The 23,532-nt window shown below is 44.8% G+C and overlaps 1 protein-coding gene across 1 annotated transcript in view; it reads right to left on the reverse strand.

Annotated features, from left to right (window-relative positions):
* The window catches only part of UTP20 (UTP20 small subunit processome component), a 1,051,825-nt gene that overhangs the window by 635,655 nt on the left and 392,638 nt on the right, over positions 1 to 23,532 (reverse strand). The window contains exons 26-27 of the mRNA XM_085653318.1: positions 5,252 to 5,418; positions 3,810 to 4,018 (exon numbers count right to left, since the gene is read on the reverse strand). Coding sequence (XP_085509444.1) covers positions 3,810 to 4,018; positions 5,252 to 5,418 — 376 coding nt within the window. The remainder of the gene's footprint in view (positions 1 to 3,809; positions 4,019 to 5,251; positions 5,419 to 23,532) is intronic.

Genomic DNA, 23,532 nt, shown 5'->3' on the forward strand with positions numbered 1-23,532 from the left:
CTGCCGCCCCATCTAACTTTCCTAATCCGGTTAATCTTGATGAGACTAAGGGTACTAGACCTTAGCACACGGCCAGCGGTATAGGGGATGAAAAGTTTCTGAACATCCTTAGCACCTCCTACGAAAACGGCCTTATGCACTAGGCATATAGACTTAAAGTCTATGCGCTGTTGGACAGGGAGCCAATGTAATGCAATGATTCCCCATGAGATCGATTGATCTCTTGGGACATCCAGATAGCCTCGCCGCGGCATTCTGGAGAGATTGCAACCTCCTTATCTGCGTCTTATTTATCCCTAACAGTAAGGCGTTGCAGTAATCCAGTCTGGATAGCACAAGACCAACTACAACAACTTTGCGCATTTCTAGACTAATGAAAGGGAACATTTTACGTAACGTCCTTATCAGGAAGGAGCAGGATGAGGCAAGGTTGTTAACATGAGCTGAAAAATTGAGCTGGTTGTCGAACAGCACGCCCAAATTCCTCACTTTGGGCACAGGGCAGGGGCACTCCCCAGCCTCTGCAGGCCACCAGGATCTATTCCACAGGGGACTGCCGTGACCAAACTCAATCTCAGTTTTCTCGGTATTAATCTTCAGGAAGCTGTCCTGCATCCAACTCATAATTTCAGACAGGCAGCAATGAAATTTAGAAGCCATGTCAGTTGATTGTTTCCCCACAGAAATTATGAGCTGGGAATCATCAGCATAAGAGACTTATCGTGAGGTTATGCTTCCTGATAAGTTTTGCCAGGGGAGTCACATAAATGTTGAACAGCGTGGGTGATAATGCTGAGCCCTGTGGAACACCACACGGCAGATGGAAGCTGTACGACTGTAACCCATCCCATAGCAGGCTTTGCTCCCTCCCTTCCAAAAAAGAAGAGAGAAGGGACAATGCAGTCCCTCGAATAGCGATTTCCTGAAGCCTTTGAATCAACACCGCATGATTTACGGTGTCGAAGGCTGCCGACAAATCCAGCATCACTAAGATTGCCTTGCCTCTCTTGTCCACAATGTTACGAATTTCTTCTGCTGCCACAAGAAGTGCTGACTCCGTGGAGTGTTGTGCACGAAATCCGTGTTGAGTTGAGTCCAGTAGATTATAGGTACTTAGATATTCTGTCAACAGGGATCTGTTTAGCTCCCTCTCCATGATTTTAGCTGTAAACGGCAAAGCGGCGATTGGACGGTAATTCTTTAGTATAAGGGGGTCCAGTGAGGATTTTTTTAATAAGGGTCTAATAATTGCAATCTTCCAACTTGAAGGGTATCTACCGGACTCAATTACCAGGTTAATTAGAAGAGATAGTTCTCCGGAAATCAGGTCTGCAGCAAGATGCATAACGGCAGGGGGGCAGGGATCTTTGGGTGAGCCTGATTTGGTAAGGGTAATCAATCTGCAGGTTTCCTCTCTCATAATGAGAGGGAAATTGCTGAAGCTAGGATGGCTCTCCATAGTGGTTGTCAGCAACTGCCTCTGACCGTCTAACCCAGAATGCAGATTCATGAAATCCTTATAAATTACCTGCACCTTATCTTGAAAAAAACAGGGCAAGCTTCGGACATATTTCTTGGTCTGGCCGATACGTATTGTCCAAAGGAGGCTTAGAGAGAGCAGTAATTGTCTTAAAAAGCTCCCTGGCTGAGTTCCCTGCATCCTTGATCTTAGTCTCGTAAAATGCACTTTTAGCTGCTATTATTGCATCTCTAGATGCTGATAGGGCATGATTGTAACTAACCTTGCCCTCAGCACTATACTATACTATATGAAGTGGCATTGGAGTTGGGGGGGGGGGCATCACTGAGACATTCTCTAGGTCTCTACCCCCAGGGGAGTCTATATTATAATCTTCCCATGGGTCTTCTGTGGGCAAGAGGGGGTGTCTTATTCCCCTGCTGGAGCGAAAAAAGACGCTAGGGCTGCCAGTGTCGGACTGTGGCGACCCCGGTGGAGAGTTTGTAGAAAGTGGTGATGCTGGGGAAGGACGTGGGACGTGGAAGGGAGGGAGGGGTAGAGGAAGACTGTGTAGGACTGGCAAATTTGTCCATAAGCCTCTTAGGTGGCAGAGGCTGGGAAGAGTCATCCTCTCATCTATCTCCTCCTGAAGCACATGGTGGATGTGCCTGTTCGAGTCCTTTGAGCAGCCCATGAAAGGTGATCTTGGCACTGAAGCAAACTTCGGCGCCGAACGCATCAGAGGTGCCTAGAGGCTTTTAGCTTCTCAGCACACACAGGCTTCTGTGGACTTGAAGGCTAATACGGGTCGGAGCTCTTGGCTGGATACCATCTTGTTTCCAATGCCTTCCCTTGGTGCCAACCAGCGCTCAAAGGCAGCAGAAGCCCTTCAGGCAGAAGTGGCTAATTCACAAAGCACAATGTGTGCACCCCCCCCCCCCCCCCCCCCCTCCCGGGATAGTCCTCTGCCTTGCCGTTTGCAGTGAGGTCTGTGTGCTTTGGCTTAGACCATACTCACGGATCTTGGAGTCAACTTTTTGGAAAGGCTGGTGCTGAGCTAAGTCGATGGAAAGCCTTTGCCCCCTCTTCTTCCAGTTCTAAGGTGTAAGAATCCATGAACTACAGGTTGTAGTGGTGGAGTGGGATGCATAATGACTCAGCGTCTCTTCTTCAGTTCTGAGGTGGTCGGTTTCGCCAAAGATGTCCGGTGTGATTTCACAGGACCACTTCATTCTGATGGGCCCAGCATCTGTCTCTCCTTTGGCAAAAGGTTTTCTTGCACTTGAATGCCGAGCAGAAGGTGCAGGTGCTGCTGTTGAGATCGGTGGAGAGGCAGTGATTACAAACCTTGTGGAGGCTGGCCCATGGGTATCTGGCATAGGACTGAGGGCATTGTCTGAAGGACATCCATCCCATCGCCCTCTATGCCTCTTCGTTCTCTGCAGCCTGAAGATGACTGAGACCCCAACGAGAGCCGCTGACCCGGTCTTCGATATGGGTCTCCAAAGCATGTTGAGAGAGCAGAAAAGGACGACCATTGGAGAGGAACTTATCTTGGGATTGAAGACTTAGACCAGACAAACTTGAAGTAACGAATATCAATACGTCGAGTCCAAGAGTACCGTCAATAAACGCCCAAATCCTATGGCGGAGAAAAACAATTTAACAATGGAGTCATTGCCCATGCACATTTCCAGCTAAAGGAAGAGTCACAATACCTCGTGACTCGAAAGACTTCTTTGGAAAAAAATAAGTTGCAAAAGTCTATGACGAACCCTATATTGCAGGAATATGCAGAGCATGTGTATCTACTGCCACACATTACGAATAATATATTCACTTATATAGAGTAACAAGTTGGTCATGTGGATCAGAATTGAAAGAATGACGCAATAAAGCAAAAAGATAGCTCTAGCATAGACAAGAGTAAACACTGGAGTGTGGTTCTTTTGCATCATATTTATAGTGACAATAACACCTTCATGATATGATATTATGAATTAAATTATTGGTCAGATGCTGCCATATTCACAAAACACTATATAGAAAATGTGTAAACGAGAATATTTCTTAACACCCTGTAACTTGCTATTGTATTTTAGTTATTAGTTTGTTTAAAACGTTCCACACCTACCAAATATGTATTAAAACTGTGTATTAAAGAATTAAAAATAGAATTTATTATGACCGTATACTAAAAAGATAGTAAAATGTAAGTGAAGAGTGTTTTCCTAAATAGTACATAGGCTCGAATGTAAGTGGATGTATAAAGGATTTACTCAACTAATGATTCTATAAATAGTATGATTTAACCAGCCCCCACTTTACAAAAGTGTAAAATATCACTCACCTTTTCTCTCTGATCAAGCATATGAGACACTGATGCTACCATGCAGAGCAAAATTTGCAAAAACTCGGGTAGATACTGGTTAATCAAGTTACCCAAGTTTTTCAGTATAGCCTCAAAACTATTGAATAGACTGTGTTGACGCCCAAGTGGAAGGGCCTTGGACAGATCAGCTTCTTCTACTGCTTTAAGAACTGCAACACAGCAATGGCCTGAAATGCAAAATCAGATGAAAATTACCCAAAGAATGTTGATCAGAACATAAAAGCTGAATATGACCAAGTATGTTAATCCTGATATTCTGATTCTCTTCTGAAAAATAAAGGTCATAGAAGCAGGGAATTTCCAAAATTTATCTGTATATTTAGTTTTCACAATTATGTAAATCTTAGATTTTCAAGGCACGACTCAAAAAAGTACACTTTCAGTGATATTTATTTCTTCAGATATAAAACAAGCAATTGTTTCATTGGGAAGTACTCGGATTATCATTAAGAGGTACTGGAAAGGCAAGATAACTTTGCAAGAAAAGCTTTCTTCATGGGAAGGCTCTGTAACAGTTTATAGAGGCTAGCTCCAGAAACTGTTTCAGAGAAGGTTATATAAAAACAATAATAAAAACTAAAATGACTTACAACTGGAGAAGGCAGTTGGACAACTTTCCTTTTTGAAAGTAGCTCCTAACAACTACCAGTATAACGGCTAAAACAAGATAATACATGGCAACTGAGGGTTCTCGATACAAGAAATAAGTATCAATCAAAATCAAGTAAGTGTACAGTCTAACCCTAAACTCTTGTATCGTTTTTATGAAAATTCACTGCCTTCAAACAATTTATTTACTAGTGAATAAGAAACAAGGGTGTAAATGATCTAATAGAGAGCACCCAGCAATGGGCCAATCATACAATTCATTCCACAGTCTGATTGCCTTGTTTAGCCTCCACAATGATAGCGTGTTCCTGCAAGTTCTGAAATGGGATGACGTCCAAAATGGTAATTGATAAAACACTTAGTATGGTCTAATGTTGGATTACTCAAGAGAATTATCTTTACCGTCCAAGATTTTTTTTCCTAATATTAGCACATGAAACTAAGAGCATTAGCATTGCCAGCTCTTCAAACCACTCTAATTCCTGACTCCCCTTTCCTTGAACTCCCTAACCAGCAGTTCATTTACTGCTTCTGGAAGTGTTTAAGTTGCCAACCGTTCTTTTAGAAGTATTCATGTACTTTTGAAACCATTATTGTAGATCCAACTGGCTAAAGGATATGAAATGTAAAGCAGGATAATGCAACTGAGTTCAAGGCAAGAAAAGAACATCAAATAAGTGCCACTTGAAACTCTAAATCGTTGATAACTGCAAAAATCACATAGAATTGTTGAAAACATTTGGAAAACTGTACACAAATACAATCAAGAATTAAACTGTACACAAGCATACCTTTACTGTAGTGTTGCACTGGTTCATACAATAGATCTAAGAACATCCTTATCTCCGTAGGCAAAGATCCAGCCAGGAATCTTAAGACAATTGACATGCGGGTCCCTGCAGAAGACTTCCCTTGTGTTTTGCTGCCAGTTTTACTTCTCATTCGCCCATACAGTATCCTTTAATACAAAATCATGTGCCAGAGTTTAGGCTTAACTCTTAAAACAGTTAAAATTAATTAACTACAAAATGTAAATGTAATAAAAAAATCATATGTTCTTTGTACCATCTGCATTTTTCTTATATTATACCTTCATGGTAGGATTTTCGTGAAAAAAGAATTTCTACAAAGGAAGAACATGCTGTTTGGCTGTTGAAGTAGTTCTATGTTGTGAGAAAGTGCCCTCCTTCTTGCATGGTATGCCCCCACTTTTTGCTAAATTGCTGATGTTCTTTGACTGCGTGTGCCCTGGGCTCCTGCTAATCAGGTACCCAGGGCCTATGTTCCTTCCCTAAAACTGCATTGAAGCCTAAACCCAATAGGCATCTCTAGCCACATGTCAGCCCCTGGTAAATGGTACCACAGGTACCCACGGCACTGTCACCAGAGAAGGCCTCTAAGGGCTGCAGCACTTATTGTGCCACCCTCAGAGGCCCTGTACCCTGACACTCACACACTGCCTTTGCAGACAAAGTGAAGAGTCGACATGACACACATCTCTGTCTGCCATGCCCACAAACCACTGCCCTGGCATACATCACTTACCCCGCAAGCTGGGTGCCCTATGCCAGTGGTGAGGGTACAGGTGCATGAGCCCTGTACTCCTACAGTGCCCAAATCCATTCCTGCAACAAACCAAAACTGGGCTTTGGCTCAAAAAACCAGCAGAACTGAGCCGGAAATACTAAAGAACAAAACACCTAGTCCTCCCTGGATTTAGTTTAAATGACACAATTTTTTATATACCCTTTCATGAATTGAAACACAAAAGATGGGGCTTTATAAATTGCCTATTATTCAAAAAGTTTTTTATTTATTACACATTCTTTTATTGTGTGATGGAGACAAACGTAACAAATACAAACATCTATATACAATATAAATGACAATACAATACAATGAACAGCACCCTAGGCAATTTAAACATCCAATCATCTACCATACTTGGCCAAACCATTCATACCAATAGGCTGACTCATACTCTACTAAACTAGAAGGCCCTTCAACAACTACTCCCTTTTGGGACACAGATAATTTATCCGTGTCAAACTTTTTAAGACAATTATTTTCTTATTAAACACTTAGAACCCGAAGAAAACATCAAGGGCAGGACTTTTTGTGTGGAGTGTGTAAAGGACCAACTGGTCGACTGGTCTACGCGTTTCAAACCTCTAACATTATGAGGTTCTCATCAGGACCCATAAATTCTTATGAATATTTATGCACGTGTGGTCTTAGCCTGCTTAATATCCAAAAGATTATTCAATCAGCTAGTGCCTGGAGCCTACGATTTCAAATGCTTCCCAAATAGTCGGTTGGTCTAGCGTTCATGTGTCCCCTTTGTTGGGCGTAATCGGGCTTTTAATAATCCGCTGCCATCAAAGACTGGTGATTGCTTCTTCTCGCCATTCTACGGAGCCGTATACCTCAACCGGGGATGAGGTATACGGCTCCGTAGAATGGCTCCGTAGAAATCGTAGGCTCCAGGCACTAGCTGATTGAATAATCTTTTGGATATTAAGCAGGCTAAGACCACACGTGCATAAATATTCATAAGAATTTATGGGTCCTGATGAGAACCTCATAATGTTAGAGGTTTGAAACGCGTAGACCAGTCGACCAGTTGGTCCTTTACACACTCCACACAAAAAGTCCTGCCCTTGATGTTTTCTTCGGGTTCTAAGTGTTTAATAAGAAAATAATTGTCTTAAAAAGTTTGACACGGATAAATTATCTGTGTCCCAAAAGGGAGTAGTTGTTGAAGGGCCTTCTAGTTTAGTAGAGTATGAGTCAGCCTATTGGTATGAATGGTTTGGCCAAGTATGGTAGATGATTGGATGTTTAAATTGCCTAGGGTGCTGTTCATTGTATTGTATTGTCATTTATATTGTATATAGATGTTTGTATTTGTTACGTTTGTCTCCATCACACAATAAAAGAATGTGTAATAAATAAAAAACTTTTTGAATAATAGGCAATTTATAAAGCCCCATCTTTTGTGTTTCAATTCATGAAAGGGTATATAAAAAATTGTGTCATTTAAACTAAATCCAGGGAGGACTAGGTGTTTTGTTCTTTAGCAAATCCATTCCTGGGCACTGCAGGTGCAGTGCTGCCATTAAAGAGTATATAGTGCTGGGAGTCTGTCATTACGAACTCCACAGCACCATACTACACTGATGACTGGGAAGTTTGGTATCAAACTTCTCAGCACATTAAACCCACACTGATGCCAGTGTGGGATTTAATGTAAAATTCACAACAGAGGGCATCTTAGAGATGCCCCCTGAAATTCGACCAACTCCTAGTGACCTGACTGAGTGGCTACTTAGGCTGCCACCACCAGACATGTTTCTGGACCCCTGGGTCGAGAGCTTGCTGCTCTCGGGGGCCTGAAACAATGCACGAGGTGCCAAGCCTCCTCCCCCAGGATGGGCAGGGTTCACGAAGGATGGGCAGGGTTCACGAAGGAGAAGCTTCAAAAGGCATGCCGCGCATTTGTGAGCCTCTCCAGGCCATTTGCTGCTTTCAGCAACTGGTCCCCACTGGTTCTACCCCCCACTTTGGGCGGGAGAACCAGCAGGAAAAACAAGTGTGGAAGAGAGGTGGGCCCACCTCTGCCAACTCCAACCCTAAGGTCGGGGAGGTGAAGCACAACCTCGAGTCCCCACCATCTTGAGGATGGGGGGACCCAGCCAACCAGGGACAGGCTCCTGCCCCGCTCCCACTGGAGAGCGGCAGAATAGGGAGTGTACCCATCCCAGGGAAGGCACCCATTGGTCACTGCCCTTTACCTACCTGTAACACCCCTAAATGTAGTATTTAGGGGCACCCTGAACCTTCCTTCGTCAGATCCAGCAACAACAAGAAAAGAAGATACGAAGAAGGACGAAGAGCCGTGCAGAGCTAACAAGAGGACGACGCCCACTGACTTGGCCCCAGCCCTACAGGCCTGTCTCCCCTCGAACCTGCTCCTGCGAAATCCCGGCGTGTCCAGCAGCCAGCAACCTCACGAACCCTGGAGGGCCTGCCTGCCTTCACTTTCCGAACTGTTTCTCCCAGGAACACCGGACGTGTTTAAACTGCAGCTCCAGGTGCCAGCCAGGAACCGCATATCCAGCCCACTCTGCACCCGCCAAACCCGGCCAGAGCTTGAGTGGAAAAACACCAAGAGGAGGTCCCCCCGGCGATCCTGACCCGAGATCCGGCGACCCCTGACCTGCCGCAAGCCTCCTGATGACACCTGCAGCCTCAATCCAGAGGACCCCCCCTACCGCAACCAGAGCGGGTAAGAAAATCCGACGTCCCAAGACACCCTTGCACCCGATGCCCCACGGCCTTGTGTGCCCAAACCAACAGTGCCTAACCAACCCTCAACATTCCAACTTACCCCTCGAAGTGGTGGTCACTCCTGGAAGCTCCTCGTCCCCGAGCCTGCAGTGTTTCTTTGTTTCGGAGAATCTCCATTGAAATCAACAGGGCACCCGACCTCAAAACAGCACCCTGCCACCCTAGTGCCACTGAGGGTACAACAACAGTGCATCACTGACCCTGGGGGACCCCCGAGTGTAACCTCAGAACCCCAACTCCAAAGAACCAGTACTTACCTCAAAACCGATAACCTGCTTTTCTTCATAGGATAACATTGACACTTCTTCTCTCAAAAAGTTTCGAAGTGTCGACTTTTGAAAACCAAGAATATTCTTTAAAAATCGCACAAATAACCAAAACACATTTTCTCAACCGTTTTCAGGAAATGTCCCAGTGTTGAATCTAGGTATCCAGCACTGAGTAGGAAAAATAATGTAAAAGTAACCTACCTGTGAATTGAATTTCCTTCCATAGGATAACATTGGTGGTTCTCTGTGAAAAAGTTTCTTCTAAGTGTCAACTTTTGAAATACAAGAATATTCTTTAAAAATCGTACATCTAACTAATATGCATTTTCTCAACTGTTTTCAGGAATTGTCCCAGTGCAGAATCTAGGATCCAGCACTGTGTTAGAAAAAGTAATCCGAAAAGTAACTTACCTGCAATTTATTGAAAAAGCCTATTCATTCCAATGTACTGTATTTGCTAAGTGTTGCATACTACTGCTCCCCTGTAAATCAAACAAAGTACCATTCCTATTGCATTTTCAAACAGATCTATATCCAGTAACTTATTACTGAAAAGTATTTAATGCTTACCTGTTCCAGGCTTGCTTGGTTCTAAAAATAAACAGTATATTTTTTATACAAAAGCAAATGGCCTAGAGTTCAGTTCTTGAGTATATGAATTCATTTGTTGACTGAGTGTGTACATCAAATGCTTAACACTGTCCTCTGATACTACCTTACTGCTCGACCAAGCTACCACTTTAGAGAGTAAGGTTCTATCTAACTTTAACCTCTGCCTACCTCTGGAGACTCTTGGACTCTATACACACTGTACCTCATTTTGGTGCAGTATATATATAGAGCCACTTTCTTACAAATGTGCCAGGGAGCATGGGTACGAAAATCTTTGCAATTGGAGTTCACCTTACCACGGCATAATGAATATAGGCTGGACTGAGAGTAGCAGTGGAAAGCTAATTCTGTAATGAAAAGTCTTCTTAGTCATTTAAACTAAATAGTTATCCTAAATTAAAACATAAAAGTATTTTCCCACCCATACAGCACTGTGCGATACTCCCTGAAAAGTAGCTTTTCATCAAATTACTAGAGCCTCACAATCTACCAGTTGGAGAAATTATGAAGCAACAAATCAGTATTGCACTTGCTGGAAATCCAAAAGACAAAATTATCCAGCCTTATCATGTGTGTTCTGAAAGTGATTAACACAAAATGTCACCAATTCATAGAAAATCATGTGTGTAGTTTGTATACAATTTTACCTTGGTATCATGCAAAAAAGAAAACTAAAAAGAGCAAAGAAAAGGCTGAAACAACCACCCACATCCATTAAATCACAACATACAAAAACCTCTGGCAAGGCTTGCTGACTGGTAAGCAAATTGATGCATAATTCCCACCATGAGTCGTCAGTACCTGTACATTAGAACACTTACCAAGTGGCTCCTTTACACTGTGCTTCATAATCGAAAAGGCTAACAGCAGTGTGAGCAAGGAAAATGCTACTTACCAATATGCATCTGTTCTTGGTAGGTAGAGCTGCAGATATTCACACTCTGTGCATAGATCGCCATCTGGTGTTGGGCTCGGATTCTTGCACCTTGTTGTTGTCTTGGAAGAAGTCTTTTTTTTGTCACGAGATAGGTGACTCCTCCCTTGGACGATAGTGCGCATGGGCATCAACTCCATCCTCAGATTGTTTTTCGCCATGATGGGAAATGATGGAGTTTGTAAGAAACAGAAAAGATGTCCATGTGAATGTATCTAAGTAAGATATTACTGGAACAGATACAGGTTCCGGGGATGTGGGAGGGCATGTGAATCTCTGCAGCTCTACATGCCAAGAACAGATGCACACTGGTAAGTAGCATTTTCCGTTTCTTGGCATATGAGCTGCTGAATTTACCCTCTGTGCATAGACTGTACAGCAGTGTCTCCCCTAGCGGTGGTCGCCTGTATCGGTTACAGTAGTTTGAAAAAGTGTCTTAAGAACAGCCTGGCCCACAGAAGGTTGTTGCTTCGCCTGCACATCTACACAATAGTGTTTGGTGAAGGTGTGTGTAGTAGACCATGTTGCTATCTTACAAATGTCTTCTAGGGGAATGTTTCTAAGAATGCCATGGAAGCCACAAGTTTGCGGGTTGAATGCGCCCTAGGGGGAATTATTAATGTACATTTTGCTTTTTGGTAGCATATTCCAGCCTAGGAGATGGGGTTGCCCTTATGAGGTGGAGAGAAAGCTGCAAACAGTTGTTTCATCTTTCTGAAGGCTTTAGTCCTGTCTATGTAATAAAGCAAAGCTCTTTTGACGTCAAGTGTGTGAAGAGCTCTTTCCGCTACCGAATCAGGGTTTTGGAAAAATACTGGTAAGTCTACTGTGATTGATTATGATGGAAAGCAGAGGTTACTTTGGGAAGGAATTTTGGATTTGTCCTACGAACAACCTTGTTACGATGTACTTGTAAGAATGGCTCTTGTATGGTTAAAGCCTGGATCTCACTTACTCTCCTGAGAGAGGTGATTGCGACAAAGAAAGCTTCTTTCCATGTAAGGAATTGTAATTAGTCCTGGGCGGTAAATTCCGTTCCGCTTGCGGAATTTGAGGAATTTGGGTAATTTCGCGTTCCACGGAGAACGCGGAATTGCCTAAAATTCCGCGATCCACGGCTTCGCAACATTTTTTGCTTGTTCGCGCTTTCAAAATGCATGTTCGCAAGATATTTCCCCCCGAGCACGCAAACAGCGTTCGCGAACAGGAAAAAAGTATTGCGAACGGGCAGAACAAGCAATTCTGCGTGTTTGCGGAATTTCTGCATGCTTGCGGAATTTCTGCATGCTTGCGGAGATTTTTTTACCGTTTCGCGGAGCTTTGCGTATCGGGACTACGCAAATTCCGCCCACCCCTTGTAATTCGCATTTGTGCAATAGCTCAAATGGGGGACCCATGGGTCTAGTAAGAACAATGTTTAGGTTCCACACCGGAGAGGGTGGCAGTCTGGGTGGAATTATCCTTTTAAGGCCTTCCATAAAGGCTTTCATAGCAGGTACACTAAACAATGACAAATGTTGTCCGTTTTGTAGGTAGGCGGCAAGGGCAGCCAGATGTAGTCTTATAGATGAGAAGGCCAGATTGTATCTTAGTAGATGCAGCAAATAGCAAATTATGTTTTGAATGTAGCGGGTCAATTTTGTTGTTATTGCAGTAAATGATGAATCTTTTCCATTTAGCTGCATAGCAAGCTCTTGTAGTGGCTTCTCTAATAATGTTCATACAGTCGGTCGAAGGTTGAGGTAACCGAACTCTAGGATTTCAGGAGCCAGATTGCTAGATTCAGTTGAGCTGGATCTGGGTGCCTTATCTCTCCATGGTTCTACGTGAGCAGCCTTGGGGAGAGACTTAGTTTTTGGTGTGGAACTACTGAGAGTTCGAGTAGTGTCGTGAACCATGGTTGCCGTGCCCATGTGGGAGCAACCAGGATCATCCTGAGAGATTGCTGTTTGAGCTTGCGTACTACTAGCGGAATGAGTGGGAGTGGCGGAAAAGTGTACGCAAATCTGCCTAACCAGTTCATCCATATTGCATTGTCCTTGGACAACAGGTATGGGTACCTGGCGGCGAAGGTTGGAATTTTGCGGTTGCATGTGTGGCGAACAAGATCTATGTCTGGGTGGCCCCACATATGGAAAAAAAGGTTAAAAAACGTGCGGATGAAATTCGCATTGCTGTATCTGCTGAGTCTGAAGACTCAACAGATCCAGAATCTGATTGTTCACTCCTGGAAGATGCTGTGCCAGAAGATATATGTTTTGTGGAATGGCCCATCTCCATATGCTTTGCGCCAGTTGAGCCAGGTGCAACTAGTGTGTTCCTCCTTATTTTTGTATGTAATACATTGTGGTCATATTGTCGGTGCGGAATAGGACAGTTTTGTGGAGGAGGTGTACTTGGAATTACTTTAACCCTAGAAATATTGCTAGTAATTCTAGGTGATTGATGTGGAGCAGCTTTTGTTGAGTGGTCCATTTGCCCTGAATTGTGTGGTTTAGGAGATGGGCTCCCCAGCCTGTGAGTGATGCGTCTGCTGTTACCACTATTTGTGGAACTGGCTCTAGGAACAGCCGCCCTCTGGAAAGGTTTTGTGTGTTCCACCACTGCAGAGAGCGAAGTGTGCGGCTGTCCACCAACACCAGATCTGTAAGTTGACCTTGAGCCTGATTCCACTGACGTGCTAAGCATTCAGGAAACGGCGGATTTGAAGTCTTGCGTGAGGTACAATGACAATGCAAGAGGCCATCATTCCTAGGAGTTGCATAAACACTCGGGCTGGAAGAGAGTGTTGGGGCTGAAATTTGGTGATGAGGGTTTGCATACTGGCTATCCTGGCTGGATTGGGTTATGCTAGAGCTTTGGAAGTGTATATTGTGGCTCCTAGGTGTCGATGTAGGAAGGAGGGTTGAAGGTGTGACTTGGTGTGGTTCACTGTGAACCCCAAGCTGTGTAGCAGCTGAATAGTTTGATAAGTGTGGTGAACACACTGGTTGTATGACCCCGAATGGCAGAACTTTGAACTGATAGTGTTGGCTGTCCACTGTGAACCTTAGATATTTCCTGTGAGCAGGGTGTATGGGAATATGGAAGTAGGTGTCCTTGAGGTCTAGTGTAGCAAGGAAGTCGCCTTGTTGAAGCAGTGGAAGGACTTGTTGAAGAATGATCATGTGAAAATGATCAGACTGTATGTAAAGATTGAGAGGTCTGAGGTCCAGTATTGGTCTTAGAGTACCGTTTTTTTGGGGGATGAGGAAATACAGGGAATAAATTCCTGTTCCTTGATGCTGTAAGGGAACTAGTTCTATTGCATGCTTATGAAGCAGTGAGAGCACTTCCAGTTTCAGGAGCATCAGATGTTCCGTGGACATCGGACGTTGTTTGGGCGGTATGTTGGGGGGAGTTGCACTAAGTTCCAGGCAGTAACCATACTGGATAATTTGTCTTACCCACTTGTCTGTAGTGATGGAATTCCAGACAGGTAGGAACTGTGAGTCTCTCCCTCCGACTGGAGTGGAATGGTCTGGAGGGAGTGGCGGGAACTCACTGTTTATTAGTGAGAGCGGAGCGATTGTGTGGGGTTTTTATAGGAGGAAGAAGCAGTGTCTGTACTGATGTTTTCGGATGCTCCTCTATAAAAGGAGCGCCAAAAGGAGCCTTGTGTAGATGGAGACTGTATGCTCATATGGATTTAGCAGTCTCCGTATCCTTTTTAATTTTTTCTAAAGCTGTATCCACAGCTGAGCTAAAAAGTTGTTTGTGATTGAATGGCTGATTGAGGATAGTAGTCTGCACTTCTTGTTTGAACCCAGAAATGTGCAGCCAGGCATGTCTTCTTAGTACCACACTAGTGTTGATGGATCTAGATGCGGTGTCTGCTGCATCGAGGGCACACTTAATTGATGCATTTGTTATTAACTTGCCCTCCTGAATCAAATCATTGGCTTTGGCTTTATATTGGTCAGGCAAATGCTGCATTAGGGTTTCAAGCTCGTCGTAATGAGCCCTATCGTACCTGGCAAGTAATGCCTGCGCATTAGCTATCCTCCAGTGATTAGCTGCCTGGGCAGCAACTCGTTTGCCTGAAGCATCTAGTAATTAAGACTCTTTGTCTGGAGGTGGAGCAGCACCGGAGGTCAGAGAGTTGGCACGCTTTCTAGCATTGGTCACTACCAGAGAGTCTAAGGGAAGTTGGCCCTTAATGTAGGTGGGATCATTAGGGGCAGGTTTATATTTATTATCAATCCGAGGATTGAGAATTCTAGCCCTTACAGGATCTTTGAATATCTAGGGGCATGTTTAATGACCCCTTTTAACATGTAAAAGTGTCTATTAAGAAGTCTTCCTCTGTGGGGTTCGAATGCATTTGAACATCATGGTACTGGGCAGCCCTATCCATGAGCTGACTAAAGCCAATATTGACATCTGGGGGAAGATGGCTTTGTGGGGTATGCATCAGGATCAGGAAGGTCTGGAGAATATACTAGGTCATCATAGTCATCCCATGTGTCCTGTGGTATGTCTGTGTCGTCATCATCAGGGTCAGTAAAAGGGTCATTCTTGCCTCCCCCACCCCCTAAATTATCATCATCCTGTGGTGGTGGTGAATATGGGGGGGAAGTATGGGAGACTTTGGATCAGAGGAAGGCTTAGTAGGAAGAACAGGAGAAGAGGGTCTTAAAGGTGAAGTTGCACAGTCTCTTTTCTTCACAGGCACCTCAGGGATGTGTTGGGTGTCCAATTTCCTCTTCTTGTGTGGAATGCTGACAATATGGCCTGTCTTAGGGTCCACTTGGAGAGTTTTTTGTTTCGGATCGATGGGATCCGGCAGAAAAAGTTCTTCCTCTTCCATAGTTGCTTTCGCCGTGATTTTTTCAGTTCCAAGCGGGATTTAGATTTCTGCTCTGGAGCCTTTGAAGGGGTTTTTGTATCCTTATGATTCAGTCCCAAGTGTTTTGATCCAAGGCCTTTTGTTCTTTTGGTGCCAAGGTGTTCGGTGCCAAGGCTTTTTTGGAGACTGCGGGAGTAGGATGTGATCCCGACTTCGGTGCCAATGGTGTCTGTGCGACACTGACACGCGGCTTGCTCGGTCCCGAACCGCCGGAAGGCTTTTCCTTTGTCTTCGGAGCCGGGCCCGGGGGCGGGGCTTATGAAGCTTTCTTTTGGTCGCGACTGGTGCCTGCAGGTGAAGTCTTGACCGGAGCCTTCTTTTTTTCGGGTGGGGTCGGGGCAGGGGCAATTGTACTCACTCGTTGACCTGGAATGATGTGGTCGTCGGAGTCATCTGCCTCGGAAACTAAGTCCAGATCCTCCGAATTCTCTGCCTCCGGAACATCGGAGCCTTCACCGAAGATGTCTTCTGGCACCGGTGCAGCCTGTTGCGCCATAACATGTCGTCGAGCCCGGCGATCACGAATAGTCTTCTTGGACCGGAAGGAGGAGCAGGCTTAGCAAGTTTTCTCCTTATGCTCGTGCAAGAGACAGAGGTTGCAGACCTTGTGTTGGTCGCTGTGTGGGAATTCAGCTCCACACTGGGGGCATTTTTTGAATGGAGTCCTTTCCATTAGCTGTAGGCCCGAAAGGCGTCGATAGGCCCAGCGGACCGCGTCGACGATCAGAATGGAGTATTTGAGTTAGCGCGTCGAAAGGCACTGGAACGAAAACAATACCGTCGAGTTTGCGATGGTTTGCGCGTCGAAAAGGTTTGGATAACACGGTACCGAACTGGAGCGCTGAAGTTGCATTCGAATCCGATGGCGGAAAAAAACAATCTGAGGATGGAGTCGATGCCCATGCGCACTATCGTCCAAGTGAGGAGTCACCTATCTTGTGACTACAAAAGACTTCTTCCAAGACAACAACAAGGTGCAAGCATCCGAGCCCAACACCAGATGGCGATCTATGCACAGAGTGTGAATTCTGCAGCTCATATGCCCCGAACACAGGCTTTTTGAAGGTTTACCCCCCATTTTTGGTGTAATGGCTCTGAAATACCCTGAGTCCTACTGAACAGTACTCTATGCATACGCTCTGAACCTTAAAAAGACGTATGTTTAATTGGCTTGTCCCCAATAGGCATAGGCTGAAGTACTTGTAAATCCCTGTTGTACAGTAGCGGAGGGGCCCCAGGGCCTCTAGGTTGAAATGTCTCTCGTGGACTGAAGCACTAGTTGAGTATAATGAGGTAAAACATGGCTTCCAGTCTACCACTGCAGTTTAAAACTGCTAACTCTACTTTGCCATTTAAAGTAATGGCATAGCCAAAGCTCCCTGTTTAATGCATGTAAGTCACCCCTATGGAAGGCCTAACGAGTCTTATGGTAGGGTGATGTATCATAAAAAGTGGAACCTGTACAATTAAATGTCCAGCAGTAAAAACCCTAAATTGTTGTTTTAACTGTGGAAAGGCTAGCAGCCCACTCTGGCAAGCACAGAGTTACAGGCTGGCCCCTGAGCCCTGCAAACATCTGAATGGGTCTACTATGGTTTGTACTGTTTGGTATCAGACTAATCAGTGCATAAAATCAGATGTAATGTTTACATCAAATTTAATGTCACTGGTAGGAAAAGTGCAACTTTAGAAGTTGCCACTTTAGTTGCCCAAGCTTCCCAGTGGCAGTTTACTGATGTACACAGGGCTGTCCTGCAGGTAGCTCTCTGCCCTCCTTGGGAGATATGCTAACTACTCCCAGGAAAGGAGACAATTGGGACCTGCATGGGAGAGCAATGTTACATCCTTCCGCCGGAAGCTACAAGGAAGTTAGCCCAAACAGACAGCTTTAAAGGAGAAGCCATCTTTGAAGAGCAAATGGATAACGCTTAGTAGAGAAGTGCTCGGTTGTTTAGGCAGACAGGCTGACACAGAGAAAAGAGAGGCTAAGTCAGTTGTCAAACCAGTTTTCCCAGGGGCGTGTAAAGCCTTGGTAGCCATACCTCTCGGTGTGGGCTAAGGAGCTCTAAGTGTCGACAGATGAGTCTCGCCTTGTTGGGAGTGGACAAAAGGGTGCATCATGGGTTAGCCAGAAGCCACACATCCCAGGAAATGGTAATCAGGAGGGAGGAAACCTGGTAGCCCATTGACTACCAACTGCATCCTTCCCTGAGGGCATTTTCCATACATAAAAGGGGCATGAGAAAAAGATTAGTACCCAAGCACTCAAAAAGAAGTCCAATAAAATATTTGAAATCGTAACAAATTTGATTATCTTGATTCCTGTTAATTCCAATAAGAGACATAAGGCAGATGATTATAGATCAGCAACATGTATTCAACAAAAGACAGCCAACACATGTTTCGTCATGGTAAGGTGACTTCTTCAGGGTTGTAGATACATAGATACAAAAACACAAATATTTGTATTTACAATACATTCTTACGACATCCATTACATTTCTTCATGCAGTGATAGTGACTCCTTGTCACCACAAAGAGAGGAAGGAAGCTCAATTACTGAACACCTAATCCACACCCAGTCGGACATACATGTTGAGTTTGTTGGGAACGACAAAACACTATAAAGCTCGTGCAAAGTGCTGGATTTGAGCTATTCAGAAGAGTTTCTCTCTCCCCTTACTTTACCTGTCATCACTCCGCAACAGGATGAACTAAACGAACCAGACACCCTCCACGAAGTACAAATGGCTATTAAAACACTGGGTACAGAGAAAGCACCCGGCCCGGATGGCCTGCCAGCCGAATTCTATAAGGCATGCGCTGCAGACCTGGCCCCCCCATCTATTGGCCCTTTATGAGGCCTCGCAAGAGATGTCTAAGCTACCGTCATCGTTAAGTGAATCCCTCTTTGTTCTCCTTGTCAAAACCAGACCAAGACCTGGAACAACTGGGCTCCTACTGCCCCCAGGCACTTCTTAATACCAATGCTAAAATATTAGCGGAATGGCTTGCCCCTATGGTCCCTATATTGGTACTTGCTGACCAAAATTGGTTCGTCCCATCCCGCCGCATGGCACTAAACTTGTGCCGCTTCTTTCGAGTGACCAGATCCGCACAAGAGCACTGGCACAACTCCGGGTGCTTGGTCTTAGACCTGGAGAAAGCATTTAATACCCTGGAATGGGACTATTTATTTGCTGTGCTGGCTAGGTGCAGACTGGGCCCTCGCTATCTCTGCCAGGTTAAACTTTCATACAACCTACCCACGGCAAGAGTGAAACAGGACCCTATTTGTCCAGTCCTGTGCCCATTGGGCGTGGTACCAGACAGGTCTGCCCTCTGTCACTGCTCCTGTTTTCATTGGCCATTGAGCCATTAGCGGCGGCTCTCCAGCTTGGTGGAGCAGAATAGGGGATACCGCTCGGTGACGCAATCCATGCAATTTCGCTTAATGCGGACGACCTATTACTGTATGACAAAGACGTCGGGGCTCCCCAAGATGCCATTGACAACTCACTTACAGAATTTGTGTTGCTATCTGGCCTACAGGTCAACTGGGCCAAATCATATTTGTATACCTTCGATCCATCCACTGTAGACCCAGGGTTATCCATCGCTGGTCTGCAGGTCCACTGGCAACCAGCCATGTTCTGTTATCTTGCAATCAGGATATACCACCGACCTGACGACCTGCTTTACGGTAATGTTACACATGCAACATCTGCTATGCGATCGCGGATGTAATTTTGGCGAACCCTATCACAGACAGTTATGGGTCGTATTGCCCTGCTGAAAATGGTGGTGCTGCCCAGGTCACTATACTCCTTTGCAAATCAGCCAATCTATATACGCCCCCCAGTGTTTCGACCCTTCGAGAGTATGATGTGCGAGGTTCATATGGTACGGCTCTCACGGACGGGTCGCGCTATCCAAGTTGTATCTACCGGTGGATCAGGGAGGTCTTACAATGCCCCACATAGAACACTACTACTTGGCGGCGCAACTTCAGTGGGTCGCCAGAAGGATGAGTGGGCAGCACACAGAAGACACGGCCGCAGACCCCCAGACCTGGTCGAACCCATCCATTCTCATAATATTTTACCCAGGAAGCTGCGACAAGACTCCAAAGCAATTAATGCTGGCAGTGGCCCATAGGTGCTTAAGGAGCACTTTATTTCTTACTAAAGACTGTATCCCATACACGCCTGCCCTTTCCCTCCTGGGCACATCGAGAGGCCAAAGCTGCGTCATGAGTGTGGACCTCCCTACAGCGGGATTACAAACATTAGGTGACATTTATAGAGACGGACAGCTGATACCCTTCATGATGCTAGTGGCAGATGACACTCGCTCAAGGACAGTTCCTGTTCCATGCCTCCCAACTCGCGGACCTAAGGGTGCGTTGGGGCGATGTGTCACAGGAACTGGCATTGCATCACACTATTCAATACCTTCATACCATGGGCACAGGGAGGAGGCTTATTAAATGGTTTGCAGACTCACTGCACACGCGCACACACAGCAAAAAAACCCAGAACTGACAAAGAGTAAGAGGCCATCCTGCAGAAACCAGTTCATATACCCAGGAACACAAGGTTCCGCCTCATACAACTTTATATAATTCACAGGGCATACCTCACATCGGACAACATAAACAGGTACTTTTGCCACACGGATGCCTAGTGCCCCCGTTGTCAACTGATGAATGCTGACTTGAGTCATATGCTGTGGGGTTTCCCTGCTCTGGTCACTTACTGGCGTACAGTCACCACCCATCTCACAGATTGTACTGAACGCACAGTGGCAAACACCTGTGAGACTTGCATTCTGGGTCTATACCGCACATCCAAACAAAACAGAGTATTGTCACGCTTCATAGATCTGGGCCTGATCACTGCCAAACGCCTGATCACCAAACGCTGGAAAAACTGAATCCTTTTCTGAAGTTCATGTGCTGTGCATTAGATTATGTAGTGGTTTCCCCTTCCTTGGGATGGTCGGGGTGAGATATGGAAGAATTTGCAAACAGGTGTTGATGTACTTTCATTCCCACCTGCGCTTCCTTTGACATTTGTATATCCACACAATAATGCTTGGTAAAGGTATGTGGGGGTGCTCATGTAGTGGCTGCACATCTAGTGCCTATTGGCACATTGGCAACAAAGGCAAGAGTTGCCCCCTTTTTCCTTGTTGAATGGGCTTTTGGGGACAAACTTAATATCTTTCTTGCAGAGAAATAGCATATTTGAATTGCTAATACAATCCAACGTGCAATTGTTCCCTTTGTAACAGGTGCACATTTGTTGGTCTTAACGTAAAAGACGAACAATTAATTCCCCTTAAGGAATTGTTTTGTCTCCTGTAGATATTATAGTAACGCTCTTCTTACATCAAGGGTATGAAGGATTCTTTCTATTCGTGTTTGAGGATTTGTGAAGAAAACTGCTAACTGAATGCTTTGATTCATGTGAAATTTGCTCATTACCTTAGGTAGGAACTGAGGATTTGTCTTTAGGACAATCTTGTCCTTCTGGATTTGCATGTATTGTTACTCAATAGTTAATGCTTGCAGTTCACGTTTACTCTCCATAGTTATGTTATTGCTATTAAGAATGCAGTCTTTATTGTGATATGCCGAAGCTCTGCCTTGTGCATGGGTTCGAACGGCTCTGCCATAAGCTGTGTTAGACCCATGTTGAAGCTCCACATAGGGACTGGAGACTTCCCTCGGGGGGGGGGGAGGCAATTCTTTTTTAACCTTTGAAGACTGGTGAGGAGCAAAAACCTTTACATGATGTTCCCTGGTGTAAACTACAATCGCTGCCAGGTGCACTTTGCGGCTTGAATAGTTGATTGCACTTTCTAGCAAGTGGGTAAGATATATTACCACTGCTTCCTGTATAGATATTGAATCCAGGGTATTGTTATCCCTACACCACATGAGATACCTTGTCCACTTTGCTGCGTAGCATTGTCTTGTGGTTGGCTTTCTCGCCTCCTTTAGCATTTCCATTGTTCTTTGTGGTAAATTTAGATGTCCAAATTCTATGTACTCCTTGGGTGGAGTGTTGCTGGTTCCAGGTGAAATACTTTACCTTTTTGCATTATGGGAAGTTTATTTTCTGCCTAGTATCTGATCATTTGTCCGTTGATCAGTTCGAGTAGGCTTGAGTACCAGGTTTGTCTTGCCCATTGAGTGGTTATGAGGATTAGATTTGTTCCTAGTTGTCTGGCTTTCTCCAGTAACCTCTGTAGTAGGGGGATCGGAGGAAAGGCATAGGAAAATGTTCCTGCCAATTCAGTGACAGGGCAATCCTGTGATAGGTGGTGTTGAAACCTGAAGGCGAAGAATTGGCATTTCCTGTTTTCTGCTGTTGAAAATAGGTCTATTGTTGGTGTCCCTCAGTTTCTGAATACTTTTGTAGGTAGACTCTTCTGCTTTATTTCCCATTCATGTGAGCTGCTGCTCCGTCAGCTGAGTTTGTCTGCTTCTGTGTTGTCTTTCCCTGGTAGGTGAATTGTTTGCAGACTGATTCTCTTCAGTATAGCTCATTGCCATATCTCCTAAGCTAGTTTGCTTAGAGTAAATGATGTTGTTCCTGCCTGTTTGTTCAGGTAAAACGTTACTGTATTGTTCGTCTGGAGTAATACTGTATTCCCTGCAATGTTGGCTTGGAATGCTTCTAGTGCCAGATTCACAGTCTGCATCTCTAGGAAGTTGATGTGTTTTATGGAGGCTGAATTGTTTCATTTACCCTGTATTCACAGGTTTCCTGAATGCGCTCTCCATCCTTTGTGAGACGCATCTATTGTAATGATCACTGAGGGAGTTGGTGATTTGAAAGGTCTGCCTAGTGTTATATTCTTGGATGCCCACCACTGTATCACCTTGTGTACCTTTTTTGTTACAACCACAAGATTCTCCCAACTCCCTGTTGTTTGTGACCAACTGTTTCATAGCAATTCTTGTAGAGGGTGCAAGTGTACACATGCAAGAGTAATGAGAGGAATGCATGATGCCATCATGCCCATTAGTTTCATAACTGTCCTCACAGTCAGAGACTGTCCGTTCTGGTAGAGGCGAGTTTGCGCTTTGATTGCTTGGATCCTCCTTTGGGTCGGGTGTGCCCGTGCCATTTTGAAGTTCAGTCTTGCTCCTAGTAAGATCTTTTCCTGCTCCGTTTTTTTTTTTTTTTTTTTAAGTTTATGGCGAAGCCCAATCTCTGCAGCATTGAGATCAACTTCTGAAAGTGTTTGTAACATCTGTGTTTTGAGTTTGCCTTCACCAACCAGTCATCTAGATAGGGATTGATGTGGACTCCCTTCCTTCTTAGGAATGCTCCCACTAGCCACTTTGTGAAAACTTTTGATGTGGAATTTATTCCAAAAGGTAAGACTTTGATTTGGTAGTGTGTGTTCTCATGGATGAATCTGAGGTATTTTTTGTGTCCATGATTCATGGGAATGTGCAGCTAGGCGTCTCTTAAGTCTATTGTTGCCATGTAGTCCCCTTTTTGTAGCAGTGGGACTACAAATTGTAGGGTTGTCATTTTGAAATGCTGCGTGCGAATGAATTTATTTACGAATCTGAGATCTAGGATGGGTCTTAATTTGAGATTTTGCTTTAGTACCAAGAAATAAGGCGAGTAGTTTCCTTTGCTGTGCGAGTTCTTTCATTTCATTCTTCAATTTTAAAAGTTCTTTTTTTGGAACTTTTTCTTCTTTGGGGGATTTGGTGGAGGTTTTCTTGTTAGTTCTATACAATTACTGTGGCGCACTAGGTTTAAAATCCAACTGTCTGTGGTTATATTTTCTTATTCTTGTGGGTAATGCGCCATTCTGCCTCCCTCTGGTGTTGTGTAGGGGTCCTTTTCTGTGGGCAAGCCACTTGGAGCCTGCTCCTCCTCCTCTTGAGGGTTGTCCCTTGGCTCTTCCTCTGCCACAAAAGGACTGTCTTGGTCGTTGCTGCCAGGATTGGTATCCGGACTATTGGCTTGACTGCTGCCCGCTGCCTTG

This window comes from Triturus cristatus, chromosome 4_1 (genome assembly GCF_964204655.1).
Source record: "Triturus cristatus chromosome 4_1, aTriCri1.1, whole genome shotgun sequence".
NCBI lineage: Eukaryota > Metazoa > Chordata > Amphibia > Caudata > Salamandridae > Triturus > Triturus cristatus.